Raw genomic sequence first — 25,303 nt, 5'->3', positions numbered from 1 at the left:
TGTTGTATCATCGTATTCAGGGAACCCATGGCCAGGATAGCTGTCGTCGTCCTCTTCTTCTTCATTGTCTTCCATCATAACCCCTCTTTCTCCGTGCTTGGTCCAAACATTATAGTGGGGCATGAAACCGGACTTAAACAGGTGGACGTGAATGGTTCTTGACGTAGAGTAATTGTGATCATTCTTACAGACTAAACATGGACAAGGCATAAAACCATCCGCCCGCTTGTTTGCCTCAGCCGCAAGCAGAAAAGTTTGCACGCCATTAATGAACTCGGGAGAGCATCGGTCATCGTACATCCATTGTCGGCTCATCTTCATTACACAACACCGAATAGACCAAATTAATACAAGTTCATACATAAAGTTCATACAGTGGTCACTTCGGCCTACGTATGGCGGCACCCTAGCTGCGGATTGCGATGGTCACGAAAGGTCTTTATGATGGTTTCTTCCTCCAGATCCAGTGACTACTGTTGGCGGTTTATACTGACGACATTGCGAGATGCATGCAGAAGGCTTCTTTATGTGTTTCAGTGTCTCTCACTTCAGTCAGTCAGTCAGTCTTCGACAGTGACATGCAATCTATGGACAGCGACTTGACGCAGAGGGAATAGTTGTGCAGTAACGAGGGTGATTTCTAGCCCAACACATGTAGCTGCTGGAATCGCGGAAAAGTGGTGGCGACAACACATGTTGACTGTGATGTGGTGCTTCTCGAGTACCTTGTCTCGAGCTCCGGGGTGAAAACCCTAGGTATGGACAGAGTTGGTATACCTGGCAATGACGATGCTTTCGCATCGTTACCTTGTTGAAGGCATTGCTTGGATGCTCGGACTTGTTCTTTAGGGTGAAAACCTAGCATTTGACCTTTGATGGTCGAATCCGGTGACGGTGGCGCATGGGCGTTGTTTCCTTCTTGAAGGCGTTGCTGTTGAAGAATCTCATGGTCCTTGTGGTGTCAAAGAGATGGTTGGTGCGGATATGGTCGTTGTAGTACTTTGTCGATCGCTGTTTTGATCACTTTTTTATCGCTTAGGCATAGCTTTGGTCTTGTATGACTTTGCTCTTTGCCGGCATGTTTTAGGTATGTGTGCGTTAGTGTTGGCTGTGTGCATCCTAACTATGCAGAGGTCGGGTGTACGCTCATTGTGTTTGTATCCACTTGATGCTTCATTTTGAGTAATAAAATTCACCCTTTGTCGAAAAAAAATCTAATAATCAACTGTCACTTCATTAAAAAGACTTGCTCGATAGTTTCTGATAGCTGTTTACATGCAGAGGCAGATGAAGGAAGAAAATCGTAAATCTTTCTCTGAGTATTCTAAGACAATTGTTTGCAAGTGTAAGAAGAAAATGAAAATTAATCCATATCATCTCTCTTAGGGCATCTTCAACACCGATCTGCATACCTCCCGCAACGGTCCGGACTGCGCTGTCCAGACCGCGGAAGCCATCCAACGTGGGCCTGTATCAGTCTACGGCGCGGTCCGGACACGATTTCTCCCGCAAACTAGAGCCAAAAGTGGGGGAGGTTTGCGGGAGTCCGGACCGATCCCAAGCCCATTTCCCTGACCGCCCTAGCCCACCAAAAATCCCTCCCCCACCCGTGTGTTTTCGGTCAGCGCTTCTCCAGAGTGTCAGCGCCCACATTCGTGCCCAGCCAGAGCGGACACAACCGCTCACTTGCGTCGGCATTGAAGCGACGCGCCGGCCGAGAGAGCGCCGCCCCGCGTCGCTTCCTGGTGCAGGCCACTGCCACATGTTCAAACGACACGACGGCCGCCCGTCTGTCCGTCTGCCGCACGCATTGATGGCACATGGTTGCCGAGGCGTCTGCTCTGGCGCCACCCGTCCGTCCCTCTGCCGCCCACCGGTGCTATATAAACCGCTGACCCGGTGCCTCAGCCATAGCCACAATCATGCCTCTCCACACCACTCCCAGCCATGGATTCCTTCGCGGCCAAAGCTCTTTGGGGCAGGCTTACGTCGGAGCATAAGAAGGCCATGGTCGGCATTGTTGTCGATTGGCAGGCCGACAAACAGCCGGAGGACGTGCAAATGGAGGACGCCTCCGACGAGCCAGCCCCACCCTCCTCTTCCTCCGCGGCACCCTCCTCCTCCGCTCCACCCTCGCCGGTGCATTGCACCATGACCATGGGCGAGGCCCATGCCCATTATATGGACATGGTGCGGGAGGAGCGGTTCCGGGAGGCGTAGAACGACGCCAATTACAACCACAACCTCCTCCAGGAGCATCTGCAAGCGAAGGAGCAGGTCGCCACCGGCAGGGCGGTCGCACTGGACGCGGACCTGGCAGAGCAGGAAGCGCTGCTCGAGTCCTACCGCTCCGCCCACGAGATCTGTCTCGCACGCTGGCGATACCGGCAGCGGGTAGCGGAGGTGGAGGCCGCCGGCAACAAGCACGACTACTATGCGGGCGAGGCGTTGCTCTGTGACACCGACGAGGACGACATCACCGAGGCCGCGCCCCGGCGCCACAACCACGAAGAAGCCGACACGTCCGCGGGCGGCGCCGGCAGCGAGGAAGAGTAGTGCACGGTAGGTCACCATCGCTCGGGTCCCAGGAAGGCCACCGCTCCTCCCCTCCCGTCGGCGCCAAGCTTGGTGGGCTCAGCATCTTCGGCCGATTAGTCGCTTGGCAGCGACGTCGAGGCAGACAGTTTCAGTTCCGGGGGCTCCGGAGGCGGAGCTGGAGAGCGCCGAGGCTGAACTTGAGACGGTGAAGCTTCAGTTCTCGGGGCTGATGGCTAGAGACGGGGACCGGACACCGGCGATCATTTAGATTAGGTATTAATTATACTTCAGAGCCCGCCTAGGACCGGTTTGATGTATTTGTAATGAAATCCATTATGTTTATATGAAATCCGATATGTTTATATGAAATCTGGGCGTGTTTATATGAATTCCGGACTTGTTTGAACGATTTTCATCCGGTTGGTTCGAGTTGTTGTGAAAATGTATGCGGCTACAGTTGGATGGCGTCCTCTCGCATCCGTGTCCACGGACTGACCCCCCTGTCCGCGAACGAAGGAAAGAAATTTGCGGGTTACCGTTGGAGATGCTCTTACCATTACACTTTCAATGTTTTTTCACGCATTTGTCAAAATCTTAGACATCTGTTAGAAGATACTTTGTTCTTATCCCTTGTGCATATATGTAAGCTTACAGAAGAACCGGCAAAGATAGAGGTGAAGCAGAAGCATACGGAATCTTTCATGGAAAGCAAAGTAGCGGAACGTTCAATCTTTTTTTTCAAGGTCACGATCATATGGTTGTAGTGCCTCGCTTTCTTCTCATTCATCAGTTACATCTGTATTTGAGCAAACCGTATTCCGTTCTTATTTTGGGGGGTGGGGGGGGGGGCGCAAATAACAAAACTACGAGATGACAACAAGGCATTGGACCATCTTACAAAGTCTAGAGAAGCAGCTGTTGTACAAAGTCGTAGCAAAAGCTCAGAAAAAGTAACTCTCACTTTCAAAGCAACCGACGAAGCGCGACGTGCCTGCTGCTAGTAACTACTAACGTTACATATGGATTCTCGAATAAAGTGGACATTTTTCTGTAACATTCTATCGCATTTGATTGATTGATATCTAAAGGGAGAATACGTATTTGAATTTGTGTTCGTATTCGTTTAGAGAGATGCAAACTGAAATGTTTGATTTGTATTCGAACCATTTTTACATCCAATGATTTCCCCCAGGCCCTTATCCCCCACCGGTGACGTCACCGATCCTGAGTCGGACCCCCGTCTCCGCCACCACGCGCAGATCTCTCCTCCCACCCGCCGGCCGGCCGGCCGGCCGAACTCCTCTTCCCCGCTGCCGTCGCCGCCCTCCTCGCTTCCCCCCAGCCTGCCATCCCGTGCCCGCCTGACCGCGAACACGACCGCCGCTCTCCCTCCCGCGCGACAAGCGGCTAGGGTTTCGCCCGCGTCGCCGCCCCGCCCAGGCCGCCATGTTCCAGCTAGGCTCCGCCCCCGGGAAGGGCTTCTGGGCGCGGCACCGGTGGAAGATGCTGCTCTCGCTGGGCGTCGCCGGCGCCGGCTACGCGGCCTACCGCTTCTACGACGCGCACCAGAAGCAGCTCGTCCGGGTGGAGCAGCGCGCCGAGGAGGAGCGCGCCGCCGACGAGATCATCAAGAATCAGTGAGCACACAAACCCAAACCACCACCAGATTTGTTTTTCTTGTGTATGTATTGGTGGGTGATGCAGGGTACCCTGTGATGTGCTGCTTATGGCAATATTGTCTTGGCGCTAGCAAACTACAATTGACCCATTGAGTTTATTATGTCTTCGTGGCGATATGGGGCAGTAGTTCTGTGATGCACTGCATATTTAGTGAGATGTTGAAATTCATGTAGTATCATAGGCTCCTCCATGACCGTTCTGTGCTACTCTCTGTTAGGTTGGAAGCCCATTTTGAGAAGGTGCAGAGGATCTCCGATACAACCACGCTGCCGTTTGCTATGCACTACCTACGTTCGCGGGTAATGGAGGAGCTGGATATTTCGCACCTGACCGAGAGGCTGCTGCAAGGGAAGGGCGAGCTGACGCCAGAGGACAAGTACGAGACCTGGGAGAAGATCAAAATTCTGAGTATGGTTCCGTGGTTTATCTCATCCACATTCATGGCCTGTTTAATTCTTCTCTGTCTCATCTGTGATGTCAAAACATTAGGCTGCTGATCCATGCCATTTAACTGTTGTACTTCCTCTCTACTCCCCTAGGTTTCACAAGGACAGTGTCTTCAATGTGGGCCATGACATTGCTGAGCTTATATGTTAGAGTCCAGGTCACCATATTAGGCAGACATCTCTACTTGGACTTTGCTCGTGGTACAGATGGCGCACAATTGCAGGTAATTCGCGGTCCATTTTATTCTCGAGCAGTTCCCCTATATGCATAAGTTATGGCTGCTTTATTTAGTTTTCCCCTTGTATTGATCATTGCACATGTGAAGCGTAAACAATTGAATTATGCTATAATGGTGACTTCACTTGAGACCATGCCTGACATTGAAATATCTCGCTTCTGTGTAGGCGGAATCTGATACTTTTAGCGGCAATGGACATAAGGACTTTCTTGGAACTGCTGACTACCTTGCAACATATGGTATCACTGCATTGATCAGGCAAATGCAACATGCTGCGACAGAAATCTTGAAAGAGTAAATATTTCTTCCCCTATCCGCATGATTATTCTGCCACCAACATGTCAGTAAATTATCATATTCAACAGCATGTTCAGCATCCAATGAGTAGGGACAAATAAAATTTAAAAGCCCCTAGGGAAATTACTGTCGCACTTTTACAAGACAAAATCCCTTTATGGCAGAACTCTGTTTCGTGAAGAGAATACTTTTTTTATCATTTAGAGTAGGGGCCCGTTTGATTATTGTTGCACCTTTACATGACGAAATTAATTATTTTATTATAACAGAGTTACGTTTCGCCAAGTGTATACTTCCTCATTTAGCTTAAATTACCTTGTACTCCCTCCGTCCCAAAATAAGTATCTTAACCTTAGTACAACTTTGTATTAGAGTTAGTACAAAGTTGAGACACTTATTTTGGGACGGAGGGAGTACTTTATAACATGTGTGTTTCCTGTACTGATACTATCATGGGGAAAACGTGCAGGAAGCAACTGAAAGACCCTATGAGCATGGACCAAGTATTACAAACGATGTTACAGATATCGGAGCAGTTCATGAGTCTGTGTGAAGGCAACTCATGGATAAATTTCCTTGTACCTGAAAACGCCAATCGGTATGCACAGTTGATGGCTGTATCGAGCAGCGGCTTTGATGACTCATCTCTTCTAATGGATGTTGGAAAGCTTGACCAGCTAATGACTGAGACACGCATAGTGTTGGCAAGGTAATGCAAAATATTTATTGTAAATTCACAATATATGCAGGGTTTAGTAATACTTTAATTTGCTCCACAATGCGTCTGTTGTCTTAGATCTTTCATATGGCTACCCATCATTACATTTTCTTTCAATAATTATCTTTTCAAGATGTTAAATCAACACACTGTAATCCATATACCGTATGTTGTTTCATACATAAGCAACTAGTGTGTTTGTTTGAGTTTTTAAATATTGATGAAATGAAAACAAGGAAAATGTTATGCAAGGTGGTATAAATTTTCTGTCAGTATAACATACTCATACATGATGCATCGTTCTTATGAATAGTTACTACTGGAGCAATAACAGTACTCTATTTTGTGATTTGGGATTGATTTATATCATGTTCATATCTGGAGCAGACACATTTTGAGCCAATAAAATTCACCCTTTGTCGAAAAAAAAAATCTGGAGCAGACACAACAAAAAACAGCTTGTTGCCAGCTGTACCATTCCGTATTGCTGGGTACTGGTAGTATTGTAGCTCTGGGACTGCTATGTTGTTTTGAGCTATTGGTTTTACTGATTTAGCTACTACCCATTTAAATATGTTCTTTGAGAACCAAAGGAAAACAGAGGGGATAATTTGAATTGATAACCAATAACCTTCATTCAAAATTTGTGCTCCAGTGATAATGCAAAACTGTCTGGTATAAAATTTAGTACATGCTAGTATCTGGTTTTGTATTGAATGACCTCATTTTTCTAATAGCATAAACTGTTGTTGACATGTTTTATAGGCCATTACCTCTATTGCAAAACGAGAAAACAAACATGTTTGATTGTTGTAGTGGAGTTGTGGCACTTGCTTACTGTAGATGATAGTTAATCCATGGTTATCATTAAGAATCTAAATTGCTAAACAGCGCCCTGACCATCAAGAAACTGACCTTACTCAAAATTTGTGTTCCAGTTTATTAGTAGAAACAGTCTGGCATTAATGTTGTTTTTTTTCTAGTGTCTGGGTATGTATTGAATAATCTCATTTTCTTATAACCTAAACTGTTGTTGACACGATTTGAGTCCGTTAGCTCTATTGCAAAACAAGAACAGACACATTTGATTGTTATAGTGGAGTTGTGGTATTTGCTTACTGTACAGGATAGTAATTTTCCACGTTTGTCGTCGAGAACACATCTATTGTCTAACTCTGTTGGCATCTGCATTTTTTCTTCGAAAGAAACTCAATGAGTATCTCACATCATCCTATTGGCACCCTGTGTTTGCAGCGACGATTTCAGAAATATCATGGACATGTCATTGAGGAAGGTAGCTGATTTGGTGATAGAGGACTTGCGTGCACAGGTTGGAGCCGCGCTTCCTCCATCGGGATTGCCCTTGGCGAAGCTCTTGGCTAGAGTGGCTCAACTGAGCTCAATGCTGCTCGAGGAACCAAGCAAGAACAAGCACATCCAGACCATCCGAAGCATGCCCGAGGTGGGGCTCTTCTACACATTCCTCTACGCGAACATGCCGCCGCAAACGTGAGTTCACGCCGATGTGGACAGGAGCATGTTTCTTCCTAATTTTTGGCCCGAAACCTCCGAAGGATCTAGTGGTTTGTGTATGAAAACTCGATCGTTCTGGATTCTGGAAAGTGATACCGGTGGAGAATGTTCGTTCGTGAAAAATATACGTGTGGAGAGGAGGCTGAGTTTATGCCCTGTATATTGCTGAAGATGTGCTCTTGTTATGCTTCAGGAAACAAGAGTTCTTTCCCTTTTTACTTGGTTCTTCGTTAAATACTTGTTCTTTCTTAATCTAGTTAGAATTCGACAGGCTATTTCTGCCATCTCGTTTACATATTTTGGTAGCATGCGTGATGGAATTTGTGTACCTCATGAATGTTCAACTCTACAAATTGGTTTATGAATGAATGTGTGATGTGGGTATACCTATTCTGTTACCCAATTTGTTTATGGTATCAATTCATCAATTTTCTTGTTTGGTGTATGCCATCTAACCTGACCGATGATGAATTTGTTATCACAAAGGAAATATGATTAGCTGGAATGGCATGGTTGATTCCTGATATAATAACCAACAAACAACACAGATTTGAGGAATTTTCACCATGATCAAAACTTCCTTGTTTATGACACAGCAAAACAGAATTGCAAACGCAGCGTGTCTCAAACAGTTACTAGAAACCAGAGTTCAAATGCTGTGATCTCTTTCACTCATCATCAACTTCAGACTCTTCCTTGTCAGTCCCCTTTCTCTCTGTTTCCATGGCATCGTCGACCTCGGAATCTACCTCATCAGTCCCCTTGTCCTCAGTTTCCATAGCATCATCCACTTCAGAATCTTCCTCATCGGAATCCACGTCCTCGTAGATAAGCGGAGGGCCTCCCTCTTCTTCATCGGATTCATCATCGCAGATCTGGAATATACATGCTTGGATTACACACACATGCACGCACGAAGTTGCAATGCAGGTAGACAGGAGAGAACCTACCTCGCTGAAATGATAATCCAGGCACGTAGACAGTTTGAGCGACGATGCGAAGGTCGATGTTCTTGCGTCAATCAGCTGAAAAGGGGTGCAACAAGTAACATTACAGTCCAGAAACAAGAACTGCTATTAATTGTACCTCATATTAGCACATCTCTACGGCTGTTAATTTGAAGCAAAATGCTCACCTGATAAAGCGAGTTGAGCAGCAGCAGAGAAGAATCCTGAGACACTATGCTGCTCATGTGTCGGCTAAGCAGAGCTTGAAGCCATGGGAGCAAGCAAACCAGCACTGAACCCCTGCCGAGGCGAAAACAAAAAAGCAGACCAGTTATGAAACCTCTATGCAAAATATGAGGGTACACAAGCAGAAACAATGTTTGAGACTTTCAGTGGCTCATGTTAACCCAGTCAAACGTTCAACGCAAAAAATTAACTGAATTTAGAAACTTTCATGTTCACGGAACGCACGCCACATATTGTCCCAGCCGTTTTGTTACTAAATTGGCAGAGTACCTCGGAAACATTATCATACCTAGACTGCATGAGCGATATCAGGGATTTGAGGAACTTCACAGCGTCTGCTGGCGTCAGGAGTGATACCGACTTCACGATAACCTGCATGTAAGACAAGACATTGAGTTAGGAACTATCAGATTTGATGACCTAATTGCATAAAGAACAACTGATATTCAGAGATTCACAATGTTTACTAGTACTCTCTACCAAAATGCAAGACGCTTTTGCAGTTCAAATTGAACTGCAAAAACGTCTTACATTTTGGTACAGAGGTAGTAGTATATAACAGCAGTCCAACAACCAGTAGGCTGCTGCAAGGAGAGTAACAAGCTAATCAAACCAAGACAGTCTCGGTGCTGGAGCGCGGATACGGGTTCGGGGTCCTGCACGGGTCGGTGTGGATAATTTCATTTTGAGGCTGGGCCGCTGGGGTACTAGGGGTTCTGGTCATAACTTCACAGTCTTAACTTCGTGGAATTCATTGTACATGTGCAACATACAAACCAACCAAAATAAAACAGGGTCAGTTTCCATCGAGGCGAGACTCGAGCCAATCTGTCTTTCTGAATGTGTGGCTAAAGCCAATAGTGATTGGCCATGGGAAGTTCCACAGCCATTGTCCGCACTCATGGAATTCATTGCCCATGCGCAATGTACAACCCAACAAAACAAACACACAGCTCAAATTTAATCGAGCAGAAGCTCAAACTAGCTGTCTTCCTGAACTTTGGACCAAGCCAGGAGTGATCGGCCATGGGAGGCTGACAAGTTGGACAAACATCCCTTCCTAATTTGCGCGACGGACTCAAGACTCGCGCCCTATGAACAAAACTGTAACCTATGCTGCGCTGACGATGAAGCTACCAAGCTATCAAGATACCATTCACCATGCCACAGATGAGAAGTCAGAGAGGCCGGAGCAGCTCAGATACCTTGCCATCTCTGTTGTACAGGCAGCCCAGCAGCGCGGCGCGGTCGTCAGCCTGCAGGGCCTGCCTGAGCAGGACGTGGACGGAGTCCGCGCTGGGGGGCACCACGGCGGCGCCACCGGCCGCCTCGGCGGGCGGGCTCAGGGCCGCGAGCTTCTCCGCCAAGGTCGGCTCGTCGAGGCTGTACTCCGCCGCGCCCGGAGCGCCGTCGGAGGGGGCGACCTCGGCGCGTCTCCGGCGGCGGCGCTGCGGCGTCTGGTCCATCGTGCGCTGGTGGGAGAGGCGGCGGCGGCGGGGAGGAAGGAGTGGGAGGGAAAAGATGAGGGCAGGGTCGCGGACAGCCCGGCTAGGCCCAGCCCATATATTATCACAGATGTTATTGTGCTGACGTTCATGGTAACGTTTTTCCAGCGAACACACTGGAGCCGTTGGATTTGGGCGCACGAATCTTAGCGCATGTTCTCTACAACCTCAACTTCGAGCTACCGTTCGCTGTGGGATATAACCACCCGAACGGGCGAATATAGAGCCCCCCACGACCCTCCTCCATCTAGCTCTCCGCCTCCACAACTGCAGCAGTGCCACGAGCCTGCTGCAGCTTCCTCCTCGATCCCTCCGCCTCCACAGCCAAAAAAAAAAATATCCGCCAACGATTACGTCATGGAGAAGGCTGTGAAGGGTTTCGAGATCTTCTGGTGGACCACCGTGGGGATCTTGATGATCCTCCTCCTCCTTGTGTTCTGCTTCTTCAAGGAGGTGGCCTTCTTGGCGAGTCGTCTGGGGCATTGGAGACAGGGCGCGGTTGGAGGTAATCGTTGGCCACTGCCTGGCAATGTTCATGTGGACGAGGAATAGACCCGTCTGCTGGTGTCTGCAGACTGGAGGAACAGAGGTTTCACATCAGGTCAGTGGATTTAGCAGCCAGTTTTGCATCAGATCAGTGGATATGTCAGAAGATCAGTGGATTAGTGATACTGTCAAGCTTGGTGGATGATTTTATTTGTAGTTGCAAGTAGCGTAGTGGGTGCTTTGTCCCGGGATACATGTACTTAACCATAAACAAATATTAAATAAATATACACGGTGAAGTGCGAGGGAGGGGGCAATGGCCCCCTATCCAACCCCATAATAGAGTTGACATTATCTTCTACAAATTACATTATTTGGTATTTTTTTTAGGTATGTAGATGTATTGAGCCCTTATTTAAGATGGGCCTTAGGCTGGATGTTTGATGGGGAAGTGCAGACGGCTGCCCGGATATGATCGCAGAATATGTCAGGCCACATGTTTGGTGGTTTCAACAAGGCTTGGTTGTTAATGCTAGTGTCAAGCGTGGTGGATGACTAATTTGTAGCAGAAAGTACCCTAATGGGCTTTTTGTATCATCTTCATCTTCGATCTTAATATATGTTGAACCATCTGGTGTTGGACGTATCATTTCTTTTTATGTTTTCAATCTTATGCTCTTGAATATCCTTTGTAGTCAGCGGATTTGTACTTACCGAGGGTTCAACCGTTTAATAATGTCTTTGGTTTGAACTGCAGATGATCCTCTTTGAATTTGTACCTGACAGTAATGCACATTTTACTGTTCTTGAGCTTTATGCACAAGGAAATATCATTCTTACATATTCGGAATACATAGTGATGACACTACTACGTTCTCACAAGTTATTGTTTAATTCGTGCAATACTATTTTCGTTCTCACAGGCTGTTGCACAAGCGAGGACTTATGACAAGAAAACATCGATTATACGTTTGCAACCCGAGAATTCGATTATTCTCTTAAACTCTTACACCTACTGTTTCTTGATTATAGTCCCTCTGCAAACTAATATAAGACATTCTAGGTCAGTTATATTAGTTTACAGAGGGGTACTTATCTTCTATCGTGAAACCTCCAATGATGACAACGAAAGATTGGCTATCATGTCACGGCATCGTTAGAGCATAGTTAACAATTAATGTAGGTGGCTGCTGGCTATAGAGAGATGGCATCTCACCTAAAGCCTTCATGAAAAATACTCATATAATAGGTTGACTTTTAGGTTTGCTCTAAACATTTGATATTGCATGAGAAATTTATATGATTGGAAGAGAGTTGCATGCATACAACTTTTTCTTGATCCATGTGCTATAGCCAGACTATAGAATAAGAGCCCGCTCCACTCTATCCTCTCTTCTCACTCCTCCAAGTAGAATTTTAATGACATACCAACTCTTATAGCTTGCTGACCAGGACTTATTAGACTTGCTCTCAACAGAAGTACTTTTGAAAGGACCGACTTTACAAAGTTGAAAGACATACTAATGCTGACTAATACAATCGATGATAAAGAATCTTCCCAAGTTACACCCAATTCAGCTGATGCTCAGCAGCCTTCTAAATACGCCAATGATGGAGTGTCTGCTACCGATAAATTGGAAGGACCAGCTAATGGAACAGGAATGAAGTCTGCTACGTACTTTTTTTGGCCATGAATTAGAGAAAATCTTTTTCTTATTTTTCCTATTATTTTGTATAGGCTTTTTATATGGTTTTTATTCAACGAGTCATTCAATTTTTTTGCTATATGTGTGCTTTTGTGTTTGCCATGGGTCATGGCAAATTTATTTTTTGTTGTGTTTTCATATGACTTATTTGTAGTAATAGATGGCAACGTTTGTACATGCTTCTGTTTTACATCTTAATATGCCCATTTTATTCATAAGAACACAATTTTAGCTTTGCTGGCATTGCAATTTTATGTATGTGATTGTTATTTTTTTTCTAATGGCAGAGAAAATATAGAGCATGGCCATTTTACTAATAAGAGCACGACAATTTTATTTCCACTCGCATGGCAATTTCATTATTTTCGATCATGGCAATTTTTTCTGTATGTAAATTTTTTTTGTTATGACAAAGAAAATATGGATCATGGTCATTTTACTAATAAGAGCATGGTGATTTTATTTTTACGGGCATGGCTATTTAATTTGTTTTTGTCACTATTTTACAAATTTTATTTTCGCATGTTTTTTGGTAAAGTAGCATGCCAAATTCCCTGCTTGTGTATTTCTTTTCTTTTTTCATCATGGCATTTTTTTTGTATATACCATGGCAATTTTTTTAACATCCTATGGCAATTCCTTTCTGTATGTAGTATCGTGAATTTTGTGACATTGTGGTGGCCTTTTTCCTATTGCCTTTTTTTCGATTTCTCAAAAAAAAAGCATTATTTTTCTCATGGCTAATGCATTTAATTTTCTGTATCACATTTTTCTATTTTTGTTTGATGTCTTTTTTTTTGCAAAAAGCAGTTAACCTTTTTTTTAGACAAAAAAAGCATTTAACTTGGCCTAGCATGTTATCCCCCATGCACTTTCCTTTTTTTGGGGCCATCTTATGTTCGCGCACCACCCCCTCGAGCAAACAGGAAAGGAGTGACAATGGTTTGCTCGTTCACCCCTTGTGGGGCAAACGTAGTTCGCGCTGGCGACGTCCCACATGGAACACCAGCCAGTTATTGAAGTCCTATATTTTTGGGATTTTATAACCAACAAACTTCAGATTTTTAAGCATGGCAAAACAAACGTCTTTATGGCAAATTATGTCATTGCGGGGATGACAATTTTCTTTAGCAAGTATGGTAAGTCCGTCATGTTCAGTTTTCTCCGAGAATTGTCGTGCTCGCTAAATGAAATTTTCATCCTCACGACAACATAACTTGCCATAAATTTTTTTGATTTCCCATGCTTACCCAGTAAATGTCAGAATTTTTAACATTTTCTTTTTTTGGAAAATATTATTGTGCTCCCATGCTTGGCGCTTGCTAAAGAAATTTGCCATCCTCAAACAATATAAATTCTGGATATGAAAATCCTATTATTTTCCCCTTTTCTGGAAGTGCTAACTCACAAATTCCACCTCAAAACAACAAATACATGACTTACAAACCGCTTTCGGATATGAATTTTATGGTATACTTTTTGTGACATACATCTCATATATTATTGATGGTCAAAGTATATCTCGAAATACATATTAGGCCCTATATATATCCGGATGAAGGGAGTACTTCAATCATCCGTACCTGGCGAGCTGGAGCCAACCTTAACGTGGTAGCGGCAACACCATGGAGGCATGTTGCACCCCGGTGATGCCGCCGCACCAAAGACAAGGATGCGACATGCGAGGGTGAGTGGATACAGGATATAAGGTTATGGTTAGGGGTGCTTGTCTCCTCGAAGACGGTGGGTGCAAAGGGAACACATTATTTCGCGGCGACAACAATTGGAAGCACAACATCGTCGCCAAAGATGGGGAAGAAAAATAGGGCGGGCAGCGGCAAGCAATCCCTCGGATGACTAGTATGAAGGAGAGGCATGGGGGCAAGCAAATTGTTTTGGGTCACAAAAAAACCGTGTCACGCAAAACACATCTCAACAGAAAATCCCACCAAATTCGATCCATTACCATCCACCATCCTCTCACAAACCGGATGATGCAGTGAGAGTAGAAATGTTGTTGCATGGGCATGGGCTCAGCACAAGCTTACCAAAAGCTGCCAGTGATAGATAATCTACTTAACTACTTTGCTCTGAATTCTAGAGTCTTAAGACTGTCACCAAGATGACACATTGTGCCATTGTGCCAAACTTAAGTAGCAGCAAAATGCCGGCACCACCTGCTGCTACTACTGACTGAGAGCGTTTCTAATCATCCCATCTACGAAAACGCCAAAAAAAAGAGAAGGGCTTCGGTTTCGCGACGCGCAGGCAGGCATCACTTCTTCTTCAGTTCCATCGCCTCCCTGGAAAACAAGTCCATCAGATCATCAAACATAAGTACATGACCAACCACTCAGCTAGCACAATCAGTCAGTCAATTTGACAAGGCAACCATGCTTCTGATCTACATGCATGTTGCACAAACCACATATATATGTTGTACATTCTTGTCACCTGGACGACAGGAGTGAGTAAATGGTGGGGGTCTCTTCCTTACCAGAACAATTTGTCCATCTCATCGTTCTCGGGGTCCAGCTCCACGCCGCCCGACAGCTCCTCGCAAGCTTTCTCATAGTCCTGGAAGGAATGGACACAGAGCTCAGATCGACGGCAGACCAGAAGAAAGCAGTAGTACCAGAATGCACAAAATTCTACTCTCAAACAAACAAACAAGAAAAATTGCAAAAATGTTGTGGTTTCCACAAGGGAAAATGCACCTTTAGCAGCATCAGAGCCTGTCCTCGGCGAAGGCGCGCCTCCGCCCACTCCGGGCACCTCCTCTTGCATCTGGTTGCATCCTCCAAAGCCTTTTGTCCATCGCCAAGCTGAAGCCAGCAGCGGCTCCTGCTCGCGAGCATCTTGCCATCAGAAGGATCAACTTTCAGTGCCTGCGCCCAACCAAGCAGCATGCATGTGTCAACATATATACCGACTGAAGTTATAATAGCAAATCCTTCCAAGAGATAAAATAAAATTGCAAATGGATAGAAAATAAAGGGCAGACACATCATCGCAGATTAATACGGACCCGACCGCAACATCCTACTGAATCATCAAAATAACTCAGGAAGATAATATCTACTCAACAGAGGCATGTGTTCTATGCCCGCACTTCTCCAAGGCCTATGCAAGAGTTAATACTTCATGTCATTTGTTTGTCATTGCAACTTCTGCAGTAATTCTCCTGTAAAACAGGTTATTTGCTGGTTTTGTGGTTTATACTTCAGACAGTAAGCTACATCCAAGGAGATGATGATGCTGATACTAGCCATTTAACAGATTAACTTTATTAAAGGTATCTGCATGTAGAACATTTCACACTTGAAACTTCTACAGATTAACTTTAAAAAATGTAGACCAACAGAAAACTGTACCTGTGTGTAGAACTCTGATGCACTTGTGTAATCCTGCTTTTCAAATGCTTCATCCCCTTTTCGTTTCAGGTCAGACTTCCTTGTGTTAAGAACATCCTCATCCTGAGCAAATTCAAACAACTTTAGTCATACATTTGAAATTCCGATGTGTGCGCCAATTATATAGCAACTGACTGAGGATTTAATGCATTCAAAGGACAATAATATACATACAAATGTTTTTTTTTCATTGGGGAATGGCACTTATTTTCGCCACGGTGGCATACCTGCAGCTGCAACCTCTCCAGTTTGGCATGATTAATTATCCCATCAATGCTCCAGTCTGCCACAGTTGAGATTGGGGAGGTGACAGGAAATAGAAGCTCAACGTCTTCCCTTGTACCATACACAGCAGCTAACTCTATCGGGAATCTACCACACTGTCAAGCAAAAGAAGAAAGCTTATTAAGCAATACTGAAGATTAAGAAAAGAAAGACAAGGGAATAGTTCCTTGGTAATCTAAGAATCACTATGCTCGCCAATTGGACGACACAAAAATGATGTTATAATACAAGCGTTAAAGATGCCTAACAAAGTTAGTAGTCTAGAATGCAGCTTGCACTTCTTGTTTCTATCCCAGCTATTAGTTTGGTACAGTTAAGATGGGCCAAGGAAGTATCCTATAATTTTCTGTGTGTATCTGTCCACACAATGAAAATATGTAGATGACGAATGGAAAAGGAAACATCAACAGGCTTTTTTTAGGTAAAACATTAACATGCTTGTGTTAAAAGGCAACTGATAGTAGTCAAACTAATCATAATACCACAGAGACTGACAAACAAATGTATCTTAATTCAAAACCAGCCCATTCAATTGACTCCCAAATGCTATAAAACTCAAGCATTTTTTTGTACGAAACTATACTTCACTTTCACCTTTGGTTCCCATTACATGTAGACTTGTACCACCATATTTTTGCAGAAACTATAAGTACTAGAACAAGAAAGCCAATCAGCTTAAAACGATGTTGTGTGGAAAACAAGGGACAAGGTCACCTCATCAGGACGATTTGGGTCTGCACCAGCCTCCAGCAAGCACTTCACACATTCAGTCAAGCCTTCGCTTGCAGCTCTTGCCAAGGAATTATTGACATCATTCACATTAGCTCCAGCCTACCAGCATGTACACGCGGAAGATCAGTAGATAAACATATAGTATCTCCATATAAATTGAAGATCAGAACAGATATGAGCAACCGTAACATCACTAGTTACTCATAGATAAGCATATCTTGCAAGGAAAAGCAGATTAGTAGACAATTCCATACCTGAACCAATAACTTCACACAAGGCGTGGAAGCGCTTAACAATGCGGCCTTTAGAGGTGTTACTAGATTAGAAGGCACAACCTTGTTGACCTGTAAAAAACAAGACTGTCATAAACATTTGCATGCCGTAGTAATGGCAGGTCCTTGAGATAACACCACTTTCAAGTAAAGCAAATGCAACATAAGTTGGGTCAGCAGATAGAAAAAAAAGGGTACAAGCACATTACATCTGCATGGTGTTCCAACAGAGCCTCCACAGTGCTCTCATGCCCTTTAACAGCAGCAAGATGGAGTGGTGTCCCGTGTTGTGAGCTGCCGTTAACGTCGGCTCCTCTAGCAAGCAGCAACTTTACTATTTCACACCTCCCTGAAGACAACAATCAGTATATGGAGAACTGGTGATCACAGTCATAACAAGTTTCATTGACAGCAATATTTCTGGATGAATAAGTTTCAGTGGCTAGAATAAAAATACGACAAGGTAACAGTTCATGTCATGACAGTGACTAAAGACCCACAAGATATATAGAAGCAAGTAATACAAACAGGCTGATGGCCACGTGTGAAGTCTTTAAAACCAGGCTATGGTTTGATAACTTGACCTATACCAAATGAAAACTGAAGATCGCTCCTCCCTGAAGATCACAGTATATGGGGAACTGAAGATCACAGTTGTAACGTACAAACAAAGGACCTTTGGCCAATTAAGTTTTGAGCAGATAGAGCAAACCAACAATGCTACAATCCAGAAATTATAGGAACAACAACAGAAGGTCGTTGAACAAGTTTGAATGGCCATAATAGCACAATGTAATGTAAAATTTCTGGATGAACAAGTTTGGCTAGGATAAAAATAGCACAGTGTAACAAGTTTGTTCTGAGTTGGCTACTTGGCTTCTCTAGAAAGCAGCAACTTTACAATTTCACAACTCCCTGAAGATAAAAAAAAAACAGTATATGGAAAACTGACGGCCACGATCATAATAGACGAACAAGGCGTCCCTGGCAACCAAGTTATGAGCAGATAGATCACAGTAATATACTTTGATGCAGACAGAGCATCTGAATAAACTTTAATAAATATACGGCTCTGTGCATCAGAATGAGAGCAGACAGAGCAAACCAACAATGCTACACTTGAGAAATCGTAGCTAGGAACAACGTTTCTAGATGAATAAGTTTCAGCGGCTACAATAAAAACACGACGAGGTAACAATTGATGTCATGACAGTGACAAGGACCCACAAAACGTGTAGAAGCAAGCAACTAATAAACGTGTAGAAGCGTTGGTTTGATCTGTACGAAATGGAAAACTGAAGACCACACCTCCCTGAAGATCACAGTGTATGAAAAACTGAAGATCACAGTGATGATAACATACAAACAAAGGATGTTTGGCCCATCAAGTTTTAAGACAAAAAGAGCAAAACCAACAATGCTACAAATTAATCAGAAATTACAGGAACAACAACAGAAGGTTGTTTAACAAGTTTGAACGGCCACTATATATAGCACAATGTATGTAATGTAAAATTCCTGGATGAACAAGCTTCAATGGCTACAGTACTTCTTTGATTGCAATTTTTTGTTGTTGTTGATGGCTTACCAAGCTGACCACTTGGTAATGGCTACAGTATTTCTGGATGAACAGAACAGGTTCAGTTGCTAGGATAAAAATAGCAGTGTGACAATACCATGACAGTGAGTCAGTGACACCAGACCCACAGAAGGAAAGGTAAAATTGGAAGGACACATACTCACTTGTAGACCTCATAATTGGAAGGTAATTATGGGGGAAACCCAGAACAGAAATGCGTATGGCTAGAAATAAAGCAGCAAGTGTTGAAGGTACTAGCAAGGAAGCGTTTGTGGTGGTACCTCTCCTTGCAGCGTGATGAAGAACAGTGTCGCCGTCGTCCTCTTCCTGGGTGAGGTCGGCGCCATGGTCGAGGAGGTACCTGAGGGCGGGCAGGTTGTTGCCGTCCACGGCGTGCTCCAGGGGCGTCTTCTTGCCTGTCCCATCCCATCCCAGGCAGCAGCACGCACACGGTCGATTACGATTAGGCACATACTACTAGTACAGTTGATTGACCAAGTGATGTGATGCTGCGTCGCGTCGATCGATCTTGGGGATGCGAAGAAGGAAGTGGATTTAGTACTTACTTGGGGAGGAGTCCCACATGTTGACGTCCATCCTGACGGTCTCGACGAGGTAGCGGCAGGCGGCGAGCTTGCCCTGGCCCCCGACGGCGGCGTGGAGCGCGTTCATGCCGCGGTAGGTGGTGGCGGCCACCGTGGCCTCCTCCCCCGCCTTCCCCTTGCGGTCCAGCTTCCTGGCGATCTCTGCCGAACTCGAACGCAGAACAGATCAGCACTTGGCCGGCGGCGCCGGAGGAAGAACAAGACCAAAAAAGAAAGAAAGAAAAAAAGGCGGCTTTTTTTGTCCCGATGGCCGCTTGCGGCGAGCTGAGAGGAGGGAGGAGGTTGGTTACCCTTGAGGCGGCGGACGTTGCCGTAGTGCGCGGCGACGAGGAAGCGCGCCTCCGGCGGCCACGTGTCCTCATCTGCATAAACAGAGAAGGAAGGAACGGGGAAAAAACCATGAGTGATGATGCGATGCGACGACGGAGGGAGTAGGCGGGCGGCGGAGGATGGAGATGAGAGAGAAGGAGGTTTGGGGCGGCGGCGTAGTACCTTTGCCGAGGAGCTGCTCGAACATGTTGGGCAGCGGGATCTCGAGGAGGTCCATGGCCGCGCGCGCGCTCCCCCTCTCCTCTCCCAACTCCGGCGGCGGCGGCGGCGGGCTAGGGTTTGTCTGCTCTGTCTCTCGCGGTGTGCTCTGCTCTGGTGGGAGTGAAGGGGAAGGTTGGGGAAGCGCAGCGAAATGGAAGGGAGAGACGGGAGTGAGAAATAGGGGCGGGAAGGGGAGTGGGTAGTGCGCCTGCAGCTGCAGCTGCAGGTGGGAGACGCAATGGGAGGCCGACACGCGGCCCCCTCGCCCCTCACCCCGGTCTCGGTCTGACACGGCAGCCCCATCCATGATCCATCCATCACCGTGCCGCTCGCCCTGCTTTCTTTCCCTTCCCGTCGCCTGGGCTCCTGCTCTTGACCGAAAGGCCACACGCAGAATGCGCTTGGACTCCCTTCTCTTCTCGTCGCGTGCTGTGCTCGGTGCTCCGTTTGAATTCGTTTGGAATCCGTCCGTTCGTTGGCCACAGATAACCACCCTGCTGCGGCCGCTGCTAGTTCCTCTGATTAGCATTTTCACTGAGGTTAGGGTTAAGGGGTTGCTCACAGGTGATTAACACTCGCCAGTGGACATTGCCAGTGACGGGGATGTAGCTCAAATGGTAGAGCGCCCGCTTTGCATGCGGGAGGCACGGGGTTCGATCCCCCGCATCTCCATTTTTTGATTTTGATTTTATCTGTTTCTGTTAATCTCTTGGGCCTTCATAAGTGGATCTGTCAGCCTATTTCGCATAAGATCAGTGTTAGTGTATATCTTTTTTTTTCAAATAAGCGAACAATTTTTCAAATTCTAAAATTTATGAAATTTCTAAACAAAAATTTGGAAACAGAAACATTTTCTAAAAAACGAACAAAATCTGAAAATTTCACTTTTTAAAAAAAATTCTGAAAGCATTTCTTGAAATAGAAAATAAACTAAAAAATAAAAGAGCAAGAAGAAAGAAAAAAGACATAAAAAAGAAAAGAGGGAAAAAGAAAAAGGAAAGAAAAATAAAAATAAAAACATAAAAGAAATATAAAAAGAAAAACCGGTTCAGGAACCTTCTAGGAGGTTCCCAAAACCGAAAAAACCGGCTAGAAACATTTTCCCAAAAGCGGTATAGATCTAACGCTTAACAGGCCGGGCCAGGTGCGACAATAGGGTTTTCCCTGCTGTTCGTCGCCTTTTAAGCGCTCGAACAGGTAGCTGGTGCCCACACGCCGCACCTCATTGGCCGGCCCACCACACGCAGTAGAAGAAAAAAGGTCTTGCGAAAAAGTGTGGTACAGGGACTTGAACTCATGCCTTGCCGCTACAATAGAAGAACTGTTTTGCTAACAACTACAGCCGGTAAGAGCCAGTGACTACAATGAACGCGAAATCTTTACGAACCAATGTACCCGTGCTATTTTTTAGATTTGCGAATTATTCAAAAACAATTTGGAAAAGTTGATTTTTTTTATGAAAAAGAGTTCATCAAATTTTGAAGCATGTTTACGAATTTTAAAAAACAGTTCATTGATGTTTAAAAAAAGTTCAGCGAATTAAAAAAAAGTTCATCGAATTTGAAAGAAAAGTTCATCGATTTCAAAATAGTTCACCAAATTTAGAAAAAGATCATCCATCTTTTTCAAGTTCATCTGATTTGAAAAAAGTTCATCGATTCTGCAAAAAGTTCATCGAATATAAAAAAGGTTCATCAAATTTGAAAAATGTTCACTGATTTTGAAATAAAGTTTACCGATTTTTAAAAAGTTCATCAAATATGAAAAAAGTTCAGCAGATTTGAAAAAATGTTCAGCAGATTTGAAAAAAAAAATCATCAAATTTGAAAAAAATTTGTCGATTCTAAAAAAAAGTTCATCGATTTTAAAATTTTATTAAATTGAAAAAGCGTTCATCAAATTTGAAAAAAAAATCATCAATTTAAAAAAAAGTTCATCAGAATTGTAAAAAAGTTCACCAAATGTGAAAATGTTCATAGAATTTGAAAAAGTCCGTAGAATATGAAAATAGTTCACTAAATTTTAAAAAAAGAATCAAATAATAAAAAATAGTTCATCGGGTCGAAGAAAAAGTTGGTTGAATTTTAAACTGTGCATTTTGGAAAAAGAAAAAGAAAAAGAAAAGAAACCGAAAAAGAAGGGAAAATCGAAATACAAATAAGAAAGAGATATAAAGGAAAAAGAAAAGAAAATATAATCCTGATTCATAGCGAACTCGAGCTAGAATAGAAAGCCAGAAAGAGGATAGTAGCCATGAGTCTGAAGGTGGGTGAGTGGTTGGTTCTGATCTATTCGATTCTTGAAGTCGCGAGTTCGAACTGCCCATCGCTGCACCTTTTTTTTTTGAAGTTAGCAGGAAAAATAAATACGGGCCGGCCCATCTAGACACGCGAGAAACTGCTGCAGGTGCCGGTTTGCGAAAAATGAAGAAACCGGCGCCTGTAGCGCTAAATAGAAATTGCCCATCTGAATCATCCTCCATCAGCCCAGCGTAAGGGATCACGTCAAGTGATGCGTCTAGCCACTGTAACGTGTCACAGGTTGGACGGATCATTGGATTTTTTTTTCTGCATGCGTTGTCGGTGTCTATTTGCTTTTCCCCTAGTTTTTTGTAGGGATTTTTTTAAGGGGTGGGGGGGGGGGGGGGGGGGAGCAGTGTTTTTTTCGCAAGAATCACAACTTGTACTTCATGAAAAGGAAAAAGGCACATACATGCTTTTGCGAGACGGTTGCGCTTCAGCAAGATACTTTATCTTGACATCATGTCTTTTTTTAGATAAGTATATTTCACTATTCTGTTCTTTGGCCTTCAATATCTCTTATGACAAAGTCATTAGAAGTCCTATGCTTCATAAACAAAACATAATCTCTTTTGCTTCTTGTATTTGTATCAATATTTGTCCATCCATGATCCTTTTAATGTGTTACAGAAAACAATTTGGTTCCCATGGGCACGCACGGGCACATACGAGATATTGAAAATAAATCCACCGGCAGCCATACTATCGAATAAATCGTTGAAGCTGCTCTATTTGCATCACTAGGGACGTTTTCCGAGCAAACGTGTTGGTTGCCGTTAGATTCTCTAGTGCGAATCACGGTGCAAGGCTTGTACAACTTCAGCTTTTCTGAATCGTTCGCTATAGACAGCGTCCTGGAAGACGTCGTATACTTTTTTCTCTTCAAGAAAATATGAGCGTTGTGGGGGTCTCAAACTCACGACGTCCTGCACAAGAGCGGCATGCTTGTCACTTGGACTGAAGCAGTTTTGGGAACACATATGCTTAAATAGCTTTATGTATTTGAAGTTAAATTCATTTTTCATTAAAAAAATTCCAAAAATACTATTTTTTTTTCATTTTTGAAAGAACATATATCCCTATTTTTAAAGAACTTTTTTCTAAACTGCGTGTGCAGTTTCTTTTTGTTTAAACCATGACATTTTTTGTCTTCCAACACATGGTAATTTTTAGGTCTTTTGTAGTGCTCCCATGACAAGATTTGGAAATTTTTATCACTCATTCATGGAAATTTTGTTTTTTTTTCTCACATGGCAGTTTTATTATTAAAATTATGCCATGTTAATAATTAATAACATGATATTTTTATTATTAAGAGAATGGCATTTTTATTATTAAGTGGATGGCCATTTTATTATTAATAGCATACCACTTTTATTATTAAGAGGATGTCAGTTTTATTATTAACGGGGTGACAATTTTTATTACTGGGAGCACATCATTTTTCATTATTGCTGGTTGGCTTTTATTATTAATAATAGGATGAAAGTTTTATTATAAATTAGAGAAATGGTTGTTTTATAAAGTAGCATGACAATTTTCATATTTCAGATCATGGCAATTATAAAATTATGTTTTTCTTGTTTTATAAGAAAATGTATATTTGTTTTGTTCATGACATTTTAAAAAACTGTAAACTGAGCTTCTGGGCCAATCAAGGTTAATCTTTTTGCGCGTTGGCGATTTTCATGATTTGGGCCATAATTAATTTCTGAAATCGGACTCTTCTCTTTACCGCTGCAATCGGCCCGTTGGTCCATTATGGGCCTGCAATTAAAATCATTTATCTATCCAATGTATTACTCCCGTTATGGGGGAGCAACTAGTTAACGAGCACTGCTTCGAGAGCCTCGCAACGATCAGCGCCACTTGGCGCGCTCTCAGCCATTCGCCACGTGTCGCGCTTTGGACGCTCCCTCCAGATTTTGTTTTTTTATTTTATTTTTCCGCACGCGTTTTCGGCTTTTTAAACGGTTTTTTTCCTGGTTTTTTTCGACGTTTTGGTTTTTCCCCGGTCTTCCTTAGCGTTTCGACCAATTTTTTTTTTGAAAACATTTTTTTCCCGCAAAAAAACGCGTTTACTTTTTTTTTTCTTTCGTGAAAAGTCACGTTTTTTTCGCGAGAGGTACGGTTGTGCTTTAGCGAGACTCACGGCCGTGCCTTTCGGAAACAAAATAAACGCGTTTTCTGTTTTTTCTTTCTTTCGCGAGAGTCACGGTTTTACTTCCGCGAGAGGCACGGTTGTGCTTTCGTGAGAGTCACGGCCGTGCCTCTCGGAAAGGGAAAAACAAAACGCGTTTTCTGTTTTTTTCTTTCGCAAGAGTCACGGTTTCGCTTTCGCGAGAGGCACGGTTGTGCTTTTGCGAGACTCACAGCCGTGCCTCTCGGAAAGGGAAAAAAATACGCGTTTTCTGTTTTTTTTCTTTCGCGAGAGTCACGGTTTTGCTTTTGCCAGAGGCACGGTTGTGCTTTCGCGAGAGTCACGGGCGTGCCTCTTTCGGAAAGAAAAAAAAACGTGTTTTCTGTTTTTTTCTTTCCACGAGAGTCACGGTTTTGCTTCCACGAGAGGCACGGTTGTGATTTCGCGAGAGGCACGGGCGTGCCTCTTTCGGAAAGGGAAAAAACCGTGCTCCCGGTTTGGTTTTTTCATCCGATTTTTTTCGTTCGGTTTTTTTCGTGAAAAAAAAGTTCGTCAAAACCTATCAACATGGGATCTAGTTTTGAAGATCTCGACGCGAGGGAGGAATACAATGGTGAAAACGGTTTGAGATTTGGACGCACGGTTTAAGAGATAAAACGTTTTGAATAAACGAATCTACGAAAAAGGGAAAACTCCCAGGTTGCGACAAGTGGCGCGCTGCATGTGCGCCACTTGTCGTGAACTAGGAAGATGGAGTGTTCTTTGCAACGAGTACTCCTTAATTAGTGATTTCGCCGTTATGGCCTTGGCAGCTGTTTAATGACGCGTGTCTAAAAAAAAGCTGTTTAAGGACGCTTGCCTCCAAAAAAAAGGAAAAACGGTTTATCGACGCCGGGGAGATCACGGGGAAATCCGAAGATAGTACATCAACTCTGGTCTTCTACGCGCTATGTATGCCCGTCGCCGGTGTCTCCCTAGGATCAAAGCAAGTCCTGCCTTTCACTTGCTACTTCCTTTTAGGCGCTTAGAATGGATGGTGCGTTGACAAGCGATGCTCTATGGAAGATGGTGGTCTTCGGAGGCGTCCGGTGTCGGTCAAGACGCG

The 25,303-nt window shown here is 44.1% G+C and overlaps 3 protein-coding genes and 1 non-coding gene across 4 annotated transcripts; 2 read left to right on the top strand and 2 right to left on the bottom strand.

Annotated features, from left to right (window-relative positions):
- Window positions 1-3,746: 3,746 nt before the first annotated feature.
- LOC123119097 (peroxisome biogenesis protein 3-2) lies at window positions 3,747-7,862 on the top strand. Its single transcript, XM_044538772.1, has 6 exons — window positions 3,747-4,175; window positions 4,436-4,626; window positions 4,758-4,888; window positions 5,070-5,197; window positions 5,670-5,909; window positions 7,173-7,862. Exons 1-6 carry the CDS (start codon window positions 3,985-3,987, stop codon window positions 7,429-7,431), a joined length of 1,140 nt encoding a protein of 379 aa, XP_044394707.1. The 5' UTR covers window positions 3,747-3,984; the 3' UTR covers window positions 7,432-7,862.
- An 84-nt stretch (window positions 7,863-7,946) lies between these two features.
- On the bottom strand, window positions 7,947-10,189 carry LOC123119098 (WD repeat-containing protein 43). The gene is made up of 5 exons (XM_044538773.1): window positions 9,850-10,189; window positions 8,934-9,016; window positions 8,587-8,698; window positions 8,402-8,476; window positions 7,947-8,326 (listed from the first exon to the last, which is right to left on the bottom strand). The coding sequence occupies exons 1-5, from the start codon at window positions 10,108-10,110 to the stop codon at window positions 8,120-8,122; spliced, it is 738 nt and encodes a 245-aa protein (XP_044394708.1). The 5' UTR covers window positions 10,111-10,189; the 3' UTR covers window positions 7,947-8,119.
- A 4,084-nt stretch (window positions 10,190-14,273) lies between these two features.
- LOC123119096 (ankyrin repeat and SOCS box protein 5) lies at window positions 14,274-20,001 on the bottom strand. The gene is made up of 12 exons (XM_044538771.1): window positions 19,720-20,001; window positions 19,518-19,589; window positions 19,189-19,368; window positions 18,904-19,038; window positions 17,253-17,392; window positions 17,026-17,115; window positions 16,754-16,870; window positions 15,982-16,134; window positions 15,716-15,817; window positions 15,059-15,229; window positions 14,839-14,918; window positions 14,274-14,644 (listed from the first exon to the last, which is right to left on the bottom strand). The coding sequence occupies exons 1-12, from the start codon at window positions 19,772-19,774 to the stop codon at window positions 14,617-14,619; spliced, it is 1,323 nt and encodes a 440-aa protein (XP_044394706.1). The 5' UTR covers window positions 19,775-20,001; the 3' UTR covers window positions 14,274-14,616.
- Window positions 20,002-20,357: 356 nt separating this feature from the next.
- On the top strand, window positions 20,358-20,430 carry TRNAA-UGC (transfer RNA alanine (anticodon UGC)). Its single transcript has one exon. It is a non-coding gene; the product is annotated as a tRNA-Ala (tRNA).
- Window positions 20,431-25,303: the final 4,873 nt, after the last annotated feature.

The sequence above is a fragment of the Triticum aestivum genome, chromosome 5D (assembly GCF_018294505.1).
Source record: "Triticum aestivum cultivar Chinese Spring chromosome 5D, IWGSC CS RefSeq v2.1, whole genome shotgun sequence".
In the NCBI taxonomy this organism is placed as follows: domain Eukaryota; kingdom Viridiplantae; phylum Streptophyta; class Magnoliopsida; order Poales; family Poaceae; genus Triticum; species Triticum aestivum.
This window is presented reverse-complemented; position numbering and strand designations above follow the sequence as displayed.